Here is a 19,404-nt window from a genome sequence, read left to right as displayed (position 1 = left end):
TGATGAATTGTAAGATTTATTTTATAATTGTTTTGAGTTTGATTTTTTTTTTGTATCAACTTATCATCTTCATGATATTTTATTTGTCTATTGATCTTGCAGGATGTTCAGTAAGCTTGAGAATTAGTTGTGGTGCGTATAAGCTGATTCGAACATCTCGAATTATCAAAAAAAAAACACAAGGCTTGCAGCCCAGCGATTTTAGCAAGTTTTCCTACTTATATATCTCGGGTTTAAGTTTTAACATGCATGTGTGTCATTTCTGTAATGTTTTATTTATTTATTAAATTTACAAAATGTTAAGTATATTAAAAAATTAATTATAATACATATAAACTGAGTTGAATATTCTAAATTATATATAAAAAAAAGACAAGGGATGTAGTACAAGTTAACAAGTTAAATTTTAAATTTATTTTTTTATAGGTTATTAATATGAATTTTACAAATATTAAATGTAATTAAAATTTATATAATTGTTAAGCTCATGGCGCGCATGAGATTAATTAAAATGCATGAAATCTTGTTTGGACATACACGTTAGTAAAAGAGGAGGAGGAGGGGATGGGATTTCGAGCAGAACCAGGGAGAAAATGGAATAGAGAAGCTTGAAAACTGGTAAAAGAATTGCGACGTGCAAACTGCCTTGAATAAGTCCTTTCCTCGAATTCACCGTATACGGAATGCAATTTATTCTCGGATTTTATGGTCATACTTGTATTCACATTTCACAAACATACACACAAAAAAGAAAAAAAACAAATGGAAAATAAAAATAAGAAAAGACCAGATCCTTATCGCCTCCCACCCCCTTTTATTTTTTTGTTTTTTCCACTGCCTTTTACCTTTCCTACTTGTACTTAACCCTCGATGCAGAGCATACAATGCACCTTTCCTGTGCTTTGGTAACGGGGAGGGAGGGGAGCACTGACAATCCACTGAACAAACCACCTTTGCAATGACCCACCACTACTCCCCCCGTTAGAATGCCCACACATCACAGCAGCAGTGAGATCTCATCTCTCGAACACAAAAACCACAATTTAAATCCTCTCTCAAACTTCTCCCACCGATTTTGGACAACATGATGCCACAGCATCAGCAACCGTGAGGAAGATTTTTTCCTCTCCAATCAATTGTGCAGAACCAGAGGCATGGAGCTTATCAATCACCGCCGGTCCAGGATTTGCTAGGATAAGCTGTGCAACAACACAATGAACATGCGGTAAGGCTACTTTTCTAACAGTACCGAAGCACTTATGATCGTACTACATGTGTTTGTGTGTTAGTTCTAGAGGCGTGTATGATACTGCAATGTAGCTGTACGTGGTTAATTTACAAGCTTAGATTTCATGACATATTAGGTGGCAGTGTTAACGTGCAAGAGTTAATCACCTGAATCTCTCTTTTCTGGAGACATCTGAATAACTCTTCCATCGCATGGATGCCACTGGTGTCAATGTCAATAACGGCTGGCACCAAATCCAAAAGCATCATAAATGAGTTTTGAAATTAAATATTAGCAAGTCAGCTCGTAGATAGCAATGAAGATTCAGCAGAGAACAGCTTACGTGACATCTCCACAATTAAAAACTGGATTTTGGTCAGGCCGGATTTGTTTACTAGCTCATCCTCATCCATCAACCATCTCAATATCCTGCAAGAAAATCTCATCTTTAGCCTCAGCAAAGCTGCTGCTGGAAATCTCAACTTCTTGCGAAAATGTAAATAATAAAATCATAGCTATGTCTTAAGCTACTTTTACTTATGAACGCTGCAACCATAACGCTTCAAACACACGAATTCCACAAGTTTAAGCTTCAAATGCCTCCCCCAAGCCAACAAACCAACTTGACCAGATTATAAAATTACTGAATTTATCCATCATAGTCACTCATACAAGTTATTTGACTTTCTAATTGCCTATCATCTACAGTTCAACTCTATTCAGGTAGCTTCCTAATCAAAACAAGTCTTGCAAATACTAGGGTTGTGTTCTTTCATTATAGCTAAAGCCAAAACCTCAAAGAAAAAGGTCCTTAATTAGAAGCGTGAGACAGGAAAAAAAATAACAGCCCACGGTTCGATTTCAATTCATAGATGGTCTCTCTCCACCAAAACAATACAAAATACACATGAATCGATTAGCTAAAAGGCCAAAAAAACATCTTTACCTTTCTTTGATGTAATTAGAGTTAGAAAAGTAGATCGCAGAATCAACTCTCACTATCAAAACACCAGGGACCTTAGCTGCTTCAGGATATTGTAGAATGTTTCTGTATACAGTTGTCCTTGGTAGATTTCCAAGAATTGCGGTCCGGGGCCTGGTAACTTGTAAAAGAATCTTGGCAAAGGATATCGAAACCTTCCATGACACAATGAAAACATAATTTAATCAATCCTGGTAATCATATATAGTAAGTAATACAGGGGTTTTAGCTGGCGGGTATCATAATTCTTACCGCAATCAAGAGGCCAATCTCAACAGAAGCAAAAACTACACCAAAGAATGCTCCCATGCAAGCAACAAAATCAAATTTGTCAATCTTCCATATCAAATATGCTGCATCAAAATCAATCAGGCCGATCACAGCTGATATAATTATGGCTGCGAGTATAGCATTTGGCGTATACTTGAAAAGAGGTGTCAAAAATTTTAACGTCAAAAATACTACAATCGCCATAACAATGTTTGAGACTGCAGTTTGGCAGCCAGCCATGTAGTTCACAGCTGATCGAGAAAATGAACCTGCAAGTAATGAACATGAGAAAAAAAAATAGTGAATTCAGAGGATTTGCACAATCAAAGAACCTCCTCATATTAGCCCTAAGGAGTTTCCAATTCCAAACTCAACCCAAAAGGAAGATCAAAACATCTAGTAGTCAAACATTTGTTTGGGAACCATTATATGCAAGTATTCTAACTTAGGCGTCACAGATTGTAAGTAGCTGTATGATTGAAAAGTTCACGTCTACTTTTCCTTTTAATTGATTGGATTTTATGGCTGCTTAGAAAAATGAAGTTTCTATAGTCGAGTCTAGATCATATATGATTAACATCCACAATAGGTGACACACTTCGTTGTCATTATTAAATTGTAAGGTGCCGTAATTTATATGGGCATCCTTCTCACCTGTTGCCACATAGCAAGAAGTCATTGAACCAACAACGTTCATAGTTCCTAGTGCCACCATTTCTTTGTTTCCATCCAGTTGATAGTCTTTCATCGCAGCGAATGTTCTTCCAATTGCTATGGCTTCCTGAAAATCCCATTCCAAGATAAAGGGAATACAAAGTTTGTTAGATGATTGATTACCAAATTCTCTTAATATAATGTGCAAATTGACAATAGCTTGCAAAGTTATCTCACCGTCAAAGCAACCATCCCAGCCACAATACCAATCCTAACACCTTTTAGCAAATAGTCACCATTGAAATATATTTGATCCACAGAGGAGGGATTTATTCCTTGCTGTATGTGTTTCACCTACAGAAATCACAGAATAATTAGTAGTGATACCATAGCCATTGCAGCTATCACTACTTCTGGTGTCCCAACCATAATTGTAATCACAGAATCATGCACGTTATAATTGAAGGAAAAAACGAGAATTTCTTACAATTTGAACTCCTTGCTTATCCGCACGGGTTATATACACAAAAAATGTTGACAGGATAACAGATATCAACGGACCAATTGCTGGCAACCAGAAGAATTTCTTGTTCTTCTTTCCCTATTGCTCAAGTGATGGTGAGAATTAGAAAAGTTTTGCAATAAGGTAACAGTTCACATAAGAATTAGTAGAATTAGACTTTGATCAGACTTACAATGTACTTGGCAACAAGAAGGAAAGATAAAAAGCTCACTCCAATAACAATAGTTTGCCAGTTCCACTGCGAAATATTTGTTGTACACAAATCAGTGACCACAGATATGAGAATTTATTTAACTAGGGATTCTCAATTTACTAGAGAGTAGTTCACATTTTAAGGTAAGAAAAAGGCTACACAACAAGTCAGAGAGCAAGGGGGGAGAACTTACTCCATGATGAGCTGAGGCAAATACTGAGTGCATTACAGAAACAACATCAGTTTTCTTTGTAAATTTTTTTATCCCAAGAAAACCCTTAAGCTGTTGGAGGGCAATTGTGATGGCAGCTCCACCCATGAAACCGACAATAGCAGCATGTGATAGAAAGTCAATTAAAAACCCCAACCTGATAAATTGTTCCCAACCATTATGATGTTAACAGAAAGATATAGATAGAGAGTCACTGAAAAAAACCGCAATATGAAAGAAAGCTGAAAATTTAATCTCCTTTGGAAACATTAACCTGAAAAACCCAAGGGTTACTTGAGTGATTCCAGCAAAAAATGTGGCTGTGAATGCCAGCCTCCGATATTCTGCTGCATTGCCTACAGGATCATCAATTTCATTCTGAAGCAGAGTCCCCAACAAGAGAGACACCACAGCCACTGGTCCTATTGCTATGTCTCTTGAACTACCCATGAAGGCATATATCAAAGGTGGAACGAAGCTGGAGTCTGAAAAACATTTTAAAACAAAAACAACAGAAACACACCATCAGACTCAAGAAAGAGGAAAAGTAATGCAAGATGCACGCAAATAAGGCAAACTTACACAATCCATACTGAGGATCCAGATTTGCAAGCTTTGCATACCCGATATCCTGATTTTTTCCAAAAATGTAGACTATTAGAAATAGTGCAAAGTGGGGACTACACAATATTGCTGCTTCTTACGTATCTTTTAAGCAGATAATCTACCTGGGGGATGCAAAGACTAGCAATGGTCAGCCCAGCAATGAGGTCACCTCTAAATTTTGAAAAATTGTAACTTCTTCCCCATTCAAAAATAGGGAATATAGCTTGGAGACCCAGGATGAACATTTTAGACCTCGGTTGGTCCTTAAAGGGACGTAGAGGATCATCTGCAAAGAATGTCTCTTTCACAGTGGCTTTGAACTCACTGAAGAGGTTTTGCTTAGGAGGAAGTCCAACCTTGTGAACATAAGGTGCATCTTGAGGATGACGGTGAGAGGATGACAGGCTTCGAATATCCATAACTGTTTTTTCAAGGTCCTCTTCAGTTGAATGAACCACTGAAGATGGAGACATCTAATTTACCTGTAATGCAGGACAGTTTACAAGATGATCATTACCAGAAAGAAGGCAATGCTGATCATATCGGTGCACAAAGAATATGAGGCAAATGCTTGAAACGCTGAATCAAACCAAGGTAAATATGGTTATCTATTTTGTTAATGATGTGTTCTATTAGCATGTACAATGAACCTATTCTGGTACAAACTCTGAAATTTATTAACAGACCATCATGCATATTCAGTATAGTCTCCCCAAAGAAAAGCTAAGCAGAAGCTAAAGAAGTGGAAAGACGCTGACAAACTAACAAAATGGAACTTTAATCAGTGGAAAATAGTCAAGAAATTGAAGCTAACCACGAAAAAGGAAGCTAGCAGGGAGAGAAGGTGAGGACAACTAATGCAGGGAAATGCTTAGCCGTCTTGAACATGAATGAAAGTACAGAAGCTCCTGCTTATATAATTTCTGAAAGGGATCACTGGTCAAACGTTCCTAATAAACATAGAGAGAGAGAGGGATAGAGAGAGAGAGAATCATGATAACCAATAAGGTATGAATCTAGATTTCTTACATGTCAAATACACGATACAGAGCAAAGTAGATAGCGATTTTTTTATTTCAGACCGACCTAGACATAGATTATCCAACACATGGTGATAGATGTTAGCAGTTTTTCATCGCCTCCATAATTGTGGTGCTTGTAAAGTAAAAAATTGCAATTTGAGAGTTGTTGACCTGGGAGCATACGTGGCAGCAGGTACTAAACTGGTACCTTTCGCTTTCCTGGCGTGTTTTCTTCTCAAAACATCAAAAGTTCATGGCTAATGTAAAGCAAAAGGAGGTTTAATGTCTTGTTGCCTAAGGATTTGGTATCACAAAGTGAAAAACCTGAAAACGCAACTCCTCTCCAACCACAACCAGTCATTATAGAAAAGAACATTTTCGTTCCAAGCTTTTAACTTCATTTTTCTAACTAAGCTATTAATTTCCATCGTTCTTATAGACCAGAGAAAAACAACCAAAAAAACAAGAAAAAGGCCCTGTCCTGTGCACAAAGAAAAGTAATATTCGTATCCAAACATGAAATGAACCACAGCAATTGTTGCAGATATGATTATTCTATTGAAGAAATGACATTCAATGACAGCATTTAAGCATTTATGGTTAAAAGCTAAGACCTTAAAACATGAATGCGATATTCAGACAGGACACGAACAGGACATCAAAAATTATATCACACATGATCGTTAAGATCAATAATCAATTTTGTGTTTTCCGCAAAACCCTAAAAGCCAACTTGACTGCAACAACGAAATCACGTCATAAGCATTGATTGATTTGTTTATTTAATGAATTAATCATGAAGCAACACCCAAATCATTGCATATCACTATACCCAACCTACATTGTTAAAAAGAAATGTCACAGGATAACACTGTAAAACTTTCGTTCTGTTACTGTTTTCTTTCAATGTGTAGGCAGAAAAAACAATACCATGATGATGAGAAGCCAAAAACCAGAATTCAAAGGGTCCCCTTTTCCTTTCTATGATTCAAAACTAACAAATGTGAATCTCCCAAATTGCATGTCTTTTTAGAAGATGATAAAGGAAGATGGGTTCAAGAAATTAAAAGACATTGTATCTCACCTCCTCGTTCATGCACTTTGTAACGAAAACCATATAAGATTAACCTAAGTCCTCGCCCATTTCTGTAAGTAAAAAAGGAGGAGGAACAAGAGGGCAATAAAATATATTAAACAAGAGGCAAAAAAAGAAGTAGAATTTATAAAATTATAGAGTAGTAATAAAACCTTAAATTAAACAGTTATCACCCACCCAACATTACGTGCGCCAAACTTGATAGTGTTTATCAATCAAACAAGGAAAACTCTTATCTGTGTATCCTACAACAACAACACAGCCCCAAATCCTGTCCAGATTCAATGTATTTTTCTTATAACGATGCGTCCAGCTCAGGTTCTTCCCCGTGTTTACTATTTCTTTTGCTATTGCTAAAAAGAAGGCGAACCCAGGAAAAATATTTGGCAAAGAAATAAGAAAAAAAAGTATTTTCTTTTTGTCACTCTCTGTTTGATTGCCGAGTTCAAACTTAATAATAGGGCATTATCTTCTCTTCTCTGTCAATCTAACAGAAGGGGAAAAAAATAAAAAAAGATTTGGTACAAAAGCATAAACCTAATATTAAATCCATGAAGTTTGGTTATTGTTCCATGGTAGGAAACTTGGACTCTAGTTATTTACGGAGCTGCCACGGGGAAAAGTCAAACAAAGAGAAACACCATACGATGCTGCAACTTTATTCAACGTTTAACGATCATGTAACTTTTCTTTCTTCATCCTACCTGCGTGCGTACCTTTAGTCGCAAACGTCAGTGGTATATTGAACGAGGACGTGTTTGGGTCCAGGTTCTCCCTGTTCACGGTTTTTAAACTTGCATTTCAATTTGATTGATTTTTAAAATATTTTTTTTATTTAAAAATATATTAAAATAATATTTTTATTTTTAAATTTATTTTTAATATTACCATATTTAAAAGCAAAAAATAATTTTTAAAAACTCTTAAAATATGGTTACACTTATTCCAAATAATTTTTTAGTATTTGGTGTTGAGGTAATAGTTGTTTTTTAAAGTATTTTTTATTTAAAAATATATTAAAATAATATATTTTTTAAAATTTATTATTGACACTGACATATTAAAATAATCTAAAAGTATTAAAAAATATTTTAAATAAAAAATTTAAATTTTAATCAAACACGTGTTTTGATGTGATGAATTTTCATCTATTTATTTTTAATGAGTTTTAAGTTTCTTTTTCCTTATATCATCTATGATTTATAACTCAACAACTATTTAGACCATTTCCTTAAACCAGTAGTACAATATTACGGAGCTGCCACGGGAAAAAGTCAAACAAAGAGAAACGCCATACGCTGCTGCCACTTTATTCGATTTTAAAATATTTTTTTTATTTAAAAATATATTAAAATAATATTTTTATTTTTAAATTTATTTTTAATATTACCATATTTAAAAGCAAAAAATAATTTTTAAAAACTCTTAAAATATGGTTACACTTATTCCAAATAATTTTTTAGTATTTGGTGTTGAGGTAATAGTTGTTTTTTAAAGTATTTTTTATTTAAAAATATATTAAATTATTATATTTTTTAAAATTTATTATTGATACTGACATATTAAAATAATCTAAAAATATTAAAAAATATTTTAAATAAAAAATTTAAATTTTAATAAAACACGTGCTTTGATGAGATGTGTTTTCATCTATTTATTTTTAATGAGTTTTAAGTTTCTTTTTCCTTGTATCATCTATGATTTATAACTCAACAACTATTTAGACCATTTCCTTAAACCAGTAGTACAATATTACGGAGCTGCCACGGGAAAAAGTCAAACAAAGAGAAACGCCATACGCTGCTGCCACTTTATTCGACGCCTGTGCTTTTAATGACGTTTAACGATTATATAACTTTTCTTTCTCCATCCTGCCTGCGTGCGTGCCTTCAGTCGCAAACGTCAGTGGTATATTGAACGGGGACGTGTTTGGGTCCAGGTTCTCCCTGTTCACATTTTTAAATCTTGGGTTGCTGTTTAGTTGGATGGTTTTTTAAAAATATTTTTTATTTAAAAATATATTTTTTATTTTTTAAATTTATTTTTAATATTGTTGTGTCAAAATGTTCAAAAAAACATAAAAAACTAATTTCAATTAAAAAATAATTTTTAAAAATTCTTGTAATTCAGGTTGCACTGTGACCCCAAATAATACTTTAAAGTAATAATTATTTTGTGGTTATGATATTTTTTTAAAATTTATTACTTAAACCAGTAGTACAATATTACGGAGCTGCCACGGGAAAAAGTCAAACAAAGAGAAACGCCATACGCTGCTGCCACTTTATTCGACGCCTGTGCTTTTAATGACGTTTAACGATTATATAACTTTTCTTTCTCCATCCTGCCTGCGTGCGTGCCTTCAGTCGCAAACGTCAGTGGTATATTGAACGGGGACGTGTTTGGGTCCAGGTTCTCCCTGTTCACATTTTTAAATCTTGGGTTGCTGTTTAGTTGGATGGTTTTTTAAAATATTTTATATTTAAAAATATATTTTTTATTTTTAAATTTATTTTTAATATTATTGCGTCAAAATGTCCAAAAAAACATAAAAAACTAATTTCAATTAAAAAATAATTTTTAGAGTTTGATGATGTAACTCAATTTTAATTTATTTATTTATAAGGAGTTTTAAGTTTTTTTTCCTTAGATTATCTATGATTTATATCTCAACAACTATTTAAACTATTTTCTCAAACCAGTAGTACAATAAAACAAAACAATGATTTTTTTAAAAACAGATTATCCCTCAAAGCCAAATTAGCAGATGGTTTTTTAGACGTGATGGGCGAGCTCAAGAAAGTGGTGCTGGTTAGAAGTCAAACTTAGAAAAGGCTTAAAATCGAGAAGACCGAGGAACTAGTGGATAAAGTACAGCTATGATATCGAGCTAGAATATGATACAACGGGATTCATGTTAAAGTTTTTGTTCCTTAAGGAAAAGGATGATATTTGGCGCATTGTAGGCCCTTCGATACTCCCACGATGCTTCCACCGAGGAATCAGGTGAGGTCCATCACCTTTGGATTAAAAATAACAATATCGTCAACACTTTTATTTATTTTTCTTTTTATTAATATTATTATCAAAAACATTAAAGCTGCTGCTGAAGTTATTGTCTCTCAGTACACAGCCGACTATTTACTATAATAACATAATTATTATATCTGTCACTTATTATTTAATTTTTAAATCTCTTTCCGAGGATAGGCTGGTATTTTAACTATGATGTAAATATTTTTTTTAGGTATACATAGGTTATTTTGATAATTATATTTTTTAATGTATAATAAATTTATTTATTTAACCTTTAAATAAAATAATTTAATATTTATCACTTAAGAATATTTTTATATTTTTATTTTTATAAAATAATGTAATTATTTTGATACTTTTTAAAACAGAACTAATTAAACTCTCACCTCAAGGTTTTTTTTTATTATTTTACTTTGTATTTTAGTGCTTTATTATAAATTTTAAGGGTTATAAAGATTATTGTTGTAAATTATATTTATTAAATATAATTAAAAAAAACCTAGGAGCTAGCATGTGGATAGCTATTATGTTGTTCTAGCTTTGCATAAGGGGTTGTTCAACCACTAAACATCGCATTCCAAAAAGATATTTAGAAAGTCTCGGCATTACTAGTCCTATAAGGTGGCGCATATGTTATCATTCACGATGATTTGCCGTTGTTGACTATTTTTTCCCCTTTTCTCTCTCTCCCTATCTAAATTTTCGTGACAAACCCTGCAAAATTCAAGAACAACCATTTTATTTGTTGGTTCATTAGATTTGGTTCGTCTTTTTTTTTTATTATGTTTTTTTAATCTTGAATGATCTATAAAATTAATGTATCTTTTCAATTTTACCTCTATTATATTTTTTAATCTTTCAAATTTGATTCTCATTCTTTTAATCTTTATTTTGTTTGTTTTAAATCATTTTTTAAATTGATTTTATTTTGTGATTTCACCCTCCTTAACCTTTTTTTTCCTATCAAATTTAATTTATACTCTTTTAATTGCTATTTTTTTTGGACTTGACAAGTTTTTATTTAGGATCATCTTTTAAATTGATTTTTTTTTATGAATTCATCCTCTTTTTTTTTTCTAACAAATTTAATTCTTATTTTTGTGATTGTTAATTTTTTTCTTTAACAAATTTTTAAAATTTATATTTTTAAGTTGGCTCATAATAAACTTCTTGATTAGACTCAAATCTGGTTTCATAAGTTGTAGGTTTTTTTAGATTTGACCAAGTTTAAAATATTTGTTCGGGTTCACTTGATTTTTATATATATTTTTTTCAATTTCACTCTTATGATTTTTTTATTTTTAAAATTTATTTTTTATTTTTTAATTACTATTTATTTTATTTGAGATTATTTATTTTATTTTTTCATTAAATTGCATCTTCTATAGATTTTTCCTATCAAATCTTATTTTCAACCTTTTAGTTATTTTTATATTTTTTTTATTAATATTATTCTGCCGATCTTATCCTTTGAAATTAAACTGGTTGAAAATTATGTTTCTTGATTGAATCGGAGTCAAAGATTTCACGAGATATAACTCTAAGAGATTAGACCAAGTTTAAGAGATTTGCCCCGTTTTTTCCCCTTTTCTATATTGATTTTTTATCATCTTTTTAAAAATTTTATTTATTTTTTTCAGTTTTATTCTATTTGGTTAGCCCTCAATAATTTTTTTTATTTCACCCCCTATCATTTTTTAATCTATAAATAATCTATTATATTACAAATAATTTTTAATTTCACCCTTGGTGACTTTTTAATCTTTCAAGTTCAGTCCTAGTTATTTTAATTGTAATTTTATTTTGTTTGAGATTAATTTTTTTCAAATTTCATAATCATTGGTTTTTTTCTATGAAATTTTAGACCTATTTTTTTAACAAGTTTTTTTATTAATATTTTTTTAATGATTCTTTCCTTCAAGATTAAATTAGATGATATTTAAGTTTCTTGATTGAATTCAAATCTTTAATTTAACAAATTCAAGTGTTTGAAAGAAATCTTATCCATTGCAGCAAAGCACTGATTTTTTAAAAGTTGACTTGTTGCTTCTTTATTTTTTTAACAATCAAATTTTTTCTTTAATGCATAAAATCATGAAAATCAAAGTTGATTCGTACATTGAAGCAGAAGATAAGTGAACTTGTGACAGCGTGAATGGAGATAAAATGTTCCTAATCATCCTCCCAGCGGACACCTCTGCACCACCGGTTCTTCTTATCACTAGCTCATATATATAATGTGACATATTAATTTAATCTGGTTAACCGTCCAAAAATATATAAATAACTTTAATTGAGAGACCTTTCAGTTAATCATAAATTAAAATTCAAATCATGCAACAACGAGTTCATAGAATCAACTTGTGTTCTGACGAATGAAAGATGGATATGATATTGGATTTAATGCTTGGATTATGCTGTAGTCTAATTGCCATGCGAGGAGGAAGAGAAGGGAGCTGACAGCATGCATGCTTCAATAATGGCTTCGAAGTTCCTTACAACGTCTCTGATGATGTATGTCCTCTCGATACAGTTTATTTTATCATGTTAAAATAATTAATTATGTCTGGTCCAATAATTGATCTTGCTGTCTGCGCGCACACACCGGTTTCAACAGTGAGGTGGAGTCCTCGGAAAAACTGGAGGGAAAATACTTACTGAAGTGGAATTAAAATTTAAAAACTGTGAGGACCAATATAAAAAATGTAGGAGGTTAACATGAAAATAAGTACATATAAAAGAGACCGAACGTAGAATAAGTTATTATGGGATGATATAAGAAATATCCTTAAAATCAATGTGATAATACAATGTAAAAAGAAGAGGAAGAAGCTTCCTGTTATACCCAACCGACTTCTATTTTTATCTTTATCTCGTCGTGTTTATTATTCATAAATAATATTTACTATACAAAGCTTATTTACAACGAGTTTTGAGTTCTCTAACTCGGCCAAACCAAGCTGCACTACCTCTTCTCTCTTTCTACACTTAGTTTGGTCCATCTAAGCTACCTCGTCTCATCTTGTTTCACTATTTATTAATAATACTTGATGTCTTAAAGGTCTGACTAAACTACCTCGTTTTATCTTGTTTTATTATTTATTAATAGTACTTGATGTTTTGTACTATTTATATGGTAATATTCCTGTATGATATTATTTATAAATAATATTTTTTTAAAATATTTTCTAGATATTTTCCTAGCTATATATTATTTGATTTTAAGATAGAGGGCAATATATTCAGAAGATTATTCATCCAGGAACACTACACTTATCTTTTATTCATTACACAAACACAAATAACACACTAAACACAAAAAACAACACACATCTCTTTTCTATGTATCAAAAATAAATGTTTCATCCCCTTGAATTTTTACCTGCAAATAACTTGATAAAACAAAATCAAATACCAATTTAAATATCAAAGTATCCGTGTTCCATGAGGAATCAAATCTCATCATCCATGAAAAGTCAATATTTTTTTTTCTATGAAAACTTTCCACTACCTCATCTTAATGTCACGTTGTTTAAACTCTTGAGTTGTCACAGCACACAGGGATAATGCATTTCCGCCCTTAATAATTGAATGCCTATCAAACTAAAGAATTTTTTAAAAAAGGTTCAGTTTATTCTACATCAAAATTAACTTTTTTTAAAAAAAAAACTCATGCATTATTAGAAAAAACAGATTTTTTTTAAGTTTTTGATAATCTAAATAAGAAAAATAATATATAGTGATACGTTACTGGGTTCATCATCGTTTTATAGGTGATAACATAAACAAGAAGAATAGCAGAACGTTTTAGGGACCGATTCCAATAATTCATGAATAAAGCCTTGGTAAGTCAATTGTTGGCGTATTTTGCCATAGCCAGACTGTATAATTTTAATTTTTTAGGTAATGAATTCCATATTAATTATCATCAAAGAAAAAAAAATCATAATTAAGCTCATATAGCATATTTTATTTAAATCATAAATGCGACATAAATATTGCATGCTTAAATTGGTTGGCATGCATACACATTCATGCGTTTTATTCCATAATTAAGTGTGTTCAGAAGAATACTTTGCTAATTTGTAATATTGGACCCATCCAATCTATAAAGTCAAATAATATGAATATTATTGAATAAACAAAAAAAAAAGATATTATAAGTCGGGTGATAAATTAAAATTTTTAAAATTCAATCCACTCGACTCTATTTGTATACCTTATATAATTCATTAATAATGTAACCCTACATTCCATAAAGTATTTGGTATAATTAAACTCTATTTCTATCTCTCTATTCAGTTCTTTTTCTTTTTGGCCGCTCAGCCTCTCACTCGTTCATTTCCATATCTTGGTTGGCAGTGGCAACCTAATTCGGCTGTAATTTTGACAAACTAAAACAACCAATCCCTCCCTCCCAACTTTATAACCAAAAGCCCCAACTTGATTTCAACAAACCTCCACCATATCCATATCGAACCTTTTAAAAAATCAAAACCCTAACTGCAAAGACTAAAATCTAAATGGTCAATTCTTTACAAGAGATATGATCAGTAGTTGACAAGAAACTTTAACTCACCTACGAGTTTTGACGAGAGTTAAAGGTGTGAAACAATTCACATGTCTTGCCCTTGTTACTACATCCTCAATTAACCAATTTTAAATCCTTAACGCCGAACATCGAGTGAGACTACAAAAGCACCCATCTCCCCTCAATTTCATAAAATGGTCTGATACTATAAAACACATGTTATGAAATGGAACTTCTATGATTTTCAAGTTATTTTTAGTTTGATTGTTTATCTTTGAGATATTTTTTACAAGATAGATATGATGACATTTATGTATTGTTTTGTCTTTGACTTGTTTTTTTTTATTTATTTTTGTGGTGAGATGTTTAGCAAATAGATGTGAAAATATAAGTAATACTTCTTTTGGTATTTTAACTTGGTGGAAAATTACCAACTTTAAATACCTCTATTTAGTCGCAAGAGATGTCCTAGTTATTATTATGTTTATAGTTTCCTTCCAACTAGCCTTTAGTATATTGGTCATGTACTAGATCTTTTTAGAAGTTTGTTGAATTTAACAACTGTCAAAACTCTCATTTGTTGCTAAAATTACATTCACTTTTCTCCCGCACCGATAGATTTTTCACAAATAATAAATGGCCTTAAAAATATAAAAACCTAGAATTAGGTATGTTTTAAACTATTGTTAGATTATGTAGTTTTATTTATATCAAACTATTGTTAGACTGTAATTTTATTTATATAATAAAAAAATTTAGATTAACTTGTTAAGCTATAATTAAGTAAACTATTTTATTATCTTTCTACTCTTTTAGAGTTTACTAATTTAGCCATGAAAATTGAAAATTGAAGAGTAATGATTTATTATTTACAATATGAGATGATGAGTAATTGTTAAAAATTAGCTTTTGATTTTTCATTATTAAGTGACTATTATAAACTTAAGTTTATACATATATGACAACTTTTTAATTGCTTGGGTGAGTTATTGAAAGTGTTGTACTGTTATATGTTGTTGTTATTATTTTATTTTATTTTTTTGTTTTTAAATAGTTAATATTCATTAATGTTCTCATAAAAACTATAAAGCTGTAATAGTTCAATTCAAGTTCGTGTTCAAAACTTATTATGTTTTGTTGTGACTGAGTTTTTATTTTATTTTATAATTTAGAATTTTATTTGTTGTTATATTTATTTATTTTTGCAATTAATTTTTTCATTTTAGTCAAATGGTTTAGTTGATACATTACGCCTACATCTTATAACGGTTTTATATTATTTTATCAAGCCTAAATCTTAGTTTTAACTAAGCCAAACCAATGAAAATTAGGAATATAAGCCCAATGAATATTTTTGGTGCCCACAAAATATTTAGCCCAACCCAATATATCTAACTCACTTAAATCAAAAAATATTTGAATGGATTGAATTTATAATTTATAAAATATCAGAAGTTATGATATAATTATGGGCATAAATTTGAACAAACTATATATATATCCATAAACATCTAAAATCATAATGATGGAGTCATTTTCTTATAGTTATTAGGTCATAAATTCAATTTTTTTCTTTTTTTAAATAAAAAATTAAAAAAATATTATTTTGAATATATATATATATATAATGAGTTGATTCCCCTGAGTTTGGACCATGTTCGGAAAGGTTAATTGGGTTTCAAGTACATAACTAGTCAATTTCCTATATTGTTTAATTTCAAACCTGATTTGAATTAGATCTATAGTTGGTAGATTCTCGAATCAATCCAAATGATAAAAGTCAAGTTTGATAAAACTAACTCTTAGTGTTTCAACACTATGCTATGAGTAATAAACATTATTAATTGTGTTAATGAACCGCAATTCAATTTATATTGGTATCCATTTTCTTCTTAAGAAAGCTTGAATTTAAATTTCTCATTTGTAATAAAAAATATATTGACGTGAAAGCATCATGAAAAAAAATGAGTTTAAATACAATATTATTTTCCATTTTTTATACACAACAATTATATTATTTGTTAATGAGATTAGAATCTTTAACAAGTACAAGGACAAAACAAACCAAAATTAAATACAAGCAAATTATAAAAAATATAATTTAATTGATCAAATCTTAGATTTATTAGTTCAAGTTAAAGCATAAACTTTATCATCACTTAATTTTGCTTTGAAAGATCTCAATGCATTATGAAGCAAAGACGAATAATTGAGAATGAGAGAATGATATGTTCACATTTCAACTGTAATGAAATTGATTCAAAATATATGAAGAGCACCGACAAGCCTATTTATATACATATAAAAAAAGAGGTGAAGATTTAAGCTGTGTCGATTTTGGATAGAATTTAATAAAGAGTTCAGACATGTAACAATTGATGAAACATTATTCAATAAATAGTTGTTCACTAGCTAGTAAACATAACCTTTCACCTGTCAATATGCATATAAAAGGTGTAAATTCTTGAATAAATTAAGGAAGCATCTCATGTGAGATGATGACACACCTTGGCTTTTCCTAACCACCTCTCTTTTTTAAATGTTAGCTGGTGTAATAGTTTGAATTATACATAGGATAAAAAACTCATGTATGTTCTTGAGAAAAATGAAAAACCGAGCGAGTAATTGAACACCCTAGAAGTAAGGGTCTTAAAAACTCGTATTGGCATATCAATATAAGTTGTCTTGTTCACATAAATGCCAATATAAAAGGACTAATTAGGATCAAATGTAAATGTAGTATGCTTGAATATTCGAAGTAATTAATATAAAAGTCAAAATAAATGCTTCTTATTATTAAGCTTCTTTGTTATGAAGACTTGATTGCCATGATTATCAACTACTTTCATCTTAATTTCAAGTCATTTTTATTGTTTTTTATAAAAGATCTTTGATCTTGAATCTTCATAGGTTTTCTTTAACAATACAAACCCGACTTTGTGTTTTTCACTTAATTTCTTTAATTTCATCTTTCATATCTTAGATAAATATATCTTCAATATATTTTCAATCCAATATTTATACTTCTTTAAGGTATCTATAAAATCATAACATTCAAGCATAGATTAATTTTTTTTTTTTAAAAAAACTTGACTCAAATCAGCATGTGAAATTCATGGTTCGGTTGTGAGAAGATAACCCGATGCAGAATAAATAAAATAAAATAATAGAGATCAAATCTCAAGCTGACTATATAATAAAAAGGCAAACATGAAAAAAATAGTTAACTTAATTAATGTATGACTAAGATATGAGATCGAGATAACTACATAAAAAATAAAAAAAATCATGATGCTCAAGGTCCAATAATCTAATATTGAATGATAAAATTAAAAAAAAAAATTAAAAATAGATCAAAGTTAAATTGAACTAATCCTTGAAATTTATGACGTCGATCATGAGACCGAGATTACCTCATAGAAGGAAACATAAAAAAATTATGAAGAAAAATTTCTAATCATCCAATTTGTTTTTAAAATAATAATCAAAATAATGAAGATCAAATATGATATAACAAACTAAATGAAAGAAAATAATGAGAGATTAAATAAAAAATAAAAATAAATTAAGAAAATGATAAAAATAAAATAGTAATTAAAAAAATTAGAAAAAAATTAAATAAAATATGATGTTGAGGAATGAACTTAAGAAAGAAATCAAGAAAAGGATAAAAAATAGCAATAAAAAAAAAAGGATCAATTGGATACAAAATATAAATGAAATAAAATGATGAGGAATGAAAGTGGAAAAAAAATGTCAACTTCCACAAGTGTTAGAAGCAAAAAAAAAAAAATAACAATTAAAAGAATGAAGATCAAAATTGATATAAATACAAACTGATATGACGCATTTGATTTTTGGAATGATTGGCATGAAATCCAAGACAAGAAGAGAGAGTAAAAAATGAAAAAGAACATAGTAAATTGTAGCACAATCATTACTTAGCTGCGCCTAAATATCTAACTATTAAGAAAGGACGATACGACATTTCCAATATTATCGTGGAAGATTGCACGTGACCATTTGGAGGCGTGGTAAGCATCACCTAAAGAGTGCAAATGTCTCTCACAAGTTGGCGTGTACATGGTAAACATCAATAACTATTTTTTTTAATTATATTTATATTTATTAAAGGACCACCTTATTTAAATTAATTATAACTAAAAAAAACCATTACTAAAATGAAAAAAAAATACCTATGAACTTCAATTTTAATTTTTTTTTTTTGCTTTTAAAGCTAATTCAGTCACTATATTATGAAATCAAAGTGATAAAAAACCAAAAAAGCCTCTGGACTCCGGTTCTTTTTTATGCTTTGGAGGGCATTTAAATCATTTCATAAAGCATCTGAAATATAGAAAGACTACTTTGTTCCTAATCAATACACTAATGAAAAATGAACCATGTGGAAATGATTATTCTATAATAATAAAGGGTAAAATAATTATTTCACTATTAAAATTCAAAATGAAACTACTTGCAGTCTACAATGGAAACCCCAAGCCCTTATAGTTTTTTTTTTTTTTAAAATTTAATGGTTAATATAATGTTATAAATATTAGTCAAATAATGATCAGTCCTTTAAATAGAAATCAATTCAAAGGGTGAGCCATGTTGGGTATGCGACCAAAGTCCCACATTGATTAGAAATGGGGAGGATCAAGGGTATATAAGAATGGACAAATATCTCCATTGATATGAGGCCTTTTGGGTATAACCCAAGAGCAAATCCATGAGGGCTTAGGCCCAAAGTGGATAATATCATACCAATGTGGAGATAAGTGGTGTCCGTAATATCATACCAATGTGGAGATAGGTGGTGTCCGTAGTCCTTACAAGTGGTATCAGAGCCATACCCTAGAGTTAGCCATGATGGATGAATCCTCAGAATGCCGAACAAAAGGTGGTGGGCCCTAATTAAAATCACGATGTGATCCATGGATCAGCTCTATTGGATAGGCGGTGTGCTCCGGATGCTTCATGGACGTGTCCTGATCTCAACACGGTGAAGAGGAGTTGACCTAGAAAGAGCAAAAAAACTCTCAAGTCAGG

At 30.5% G+C, this 19,404-nt stretch overlaps 1 protein-coding gene across 6 annotated transcripts; it reads right to left on the bottom strand.

The window, feature by feature from the left end:
• Window positions 1-686: 686 nt before the first annotated feature.
• Window positions 687-7,446, bottom strand: LOC105127897 (sulfate transporter 1.2-like). 6 transcript variants are annotated; one of them, XM_011029373.1, is made up of 16 exons: window positions 6,963-7,446; window positions 6,774-6,835; window positions 5,861-6,013; window positions 4,790-5,149; window positions 4,644-4,692; window positions 4,336-4,546; window positions 4,044-4,218; window positions 3,830-3,895; window positions 3,622-3,735; window positions 3,372-3,488; window positions 3,135-3,261; window positions 2,463-2,749; window positions 2,175-2,365; window positions 1,572-1,657; window positions 1,396-1,472; window positions 687-1,199 (listed from the first exon to the last, which is right to left on the bottom strand). In XM_011029373.1, the coding sequence occupies exons 4-16, from the start codon at window positions 5,138-5,140 to the stop codon at window positions 1,056-1,058; spliced, it is 1,995 nt and encodes a 664-aa protein (XP_011027675.1). In that variant the 5' UTR covers window positions 5,141-5,149; window positions 5,861-6,013; window positions 6,774-6,835; window positions 6,963-7,446; the 3' UTR covers window positions 687-1,055. The 6 variants fall into 6 exon arrangements, with proteins under 6 accessions (XP_011027675.1, XP_011027676.1, XP_011027674.1 ...); XM_011029374.1 differs by having other exon boundaries at window positions 5,861-5,946; XM_011029372.1 differs by lacking the exon at window positions 5,861-6,013 and having other exon boundaries at window positions 6,963-7,445.
• Between the last annotated feature and the right edge of the window lie 11,958 nt (window positions 7,447-19,404).

Source organism: Populus euphratica, unplaced genomic scaffold (genome assembly GCF_000495115.2).
Source record: "Populus euphratica unplaced genomic scaffold, PopEup_1.0 scaffold93.1, whole genome shotgun sequence".
NCBI classification, from domain to species: domain Eukaryota; kingdom Viridiplantae; phylum Streptophyta; class Magnoliopsida; order Malpighiales; family Salicaceae; genus Populus; species Populus euphratica.
Note: the sequence above shows the minus strand (reverse complement) of the source record. Positions and strands in the feature narration are given on the sequence as shown.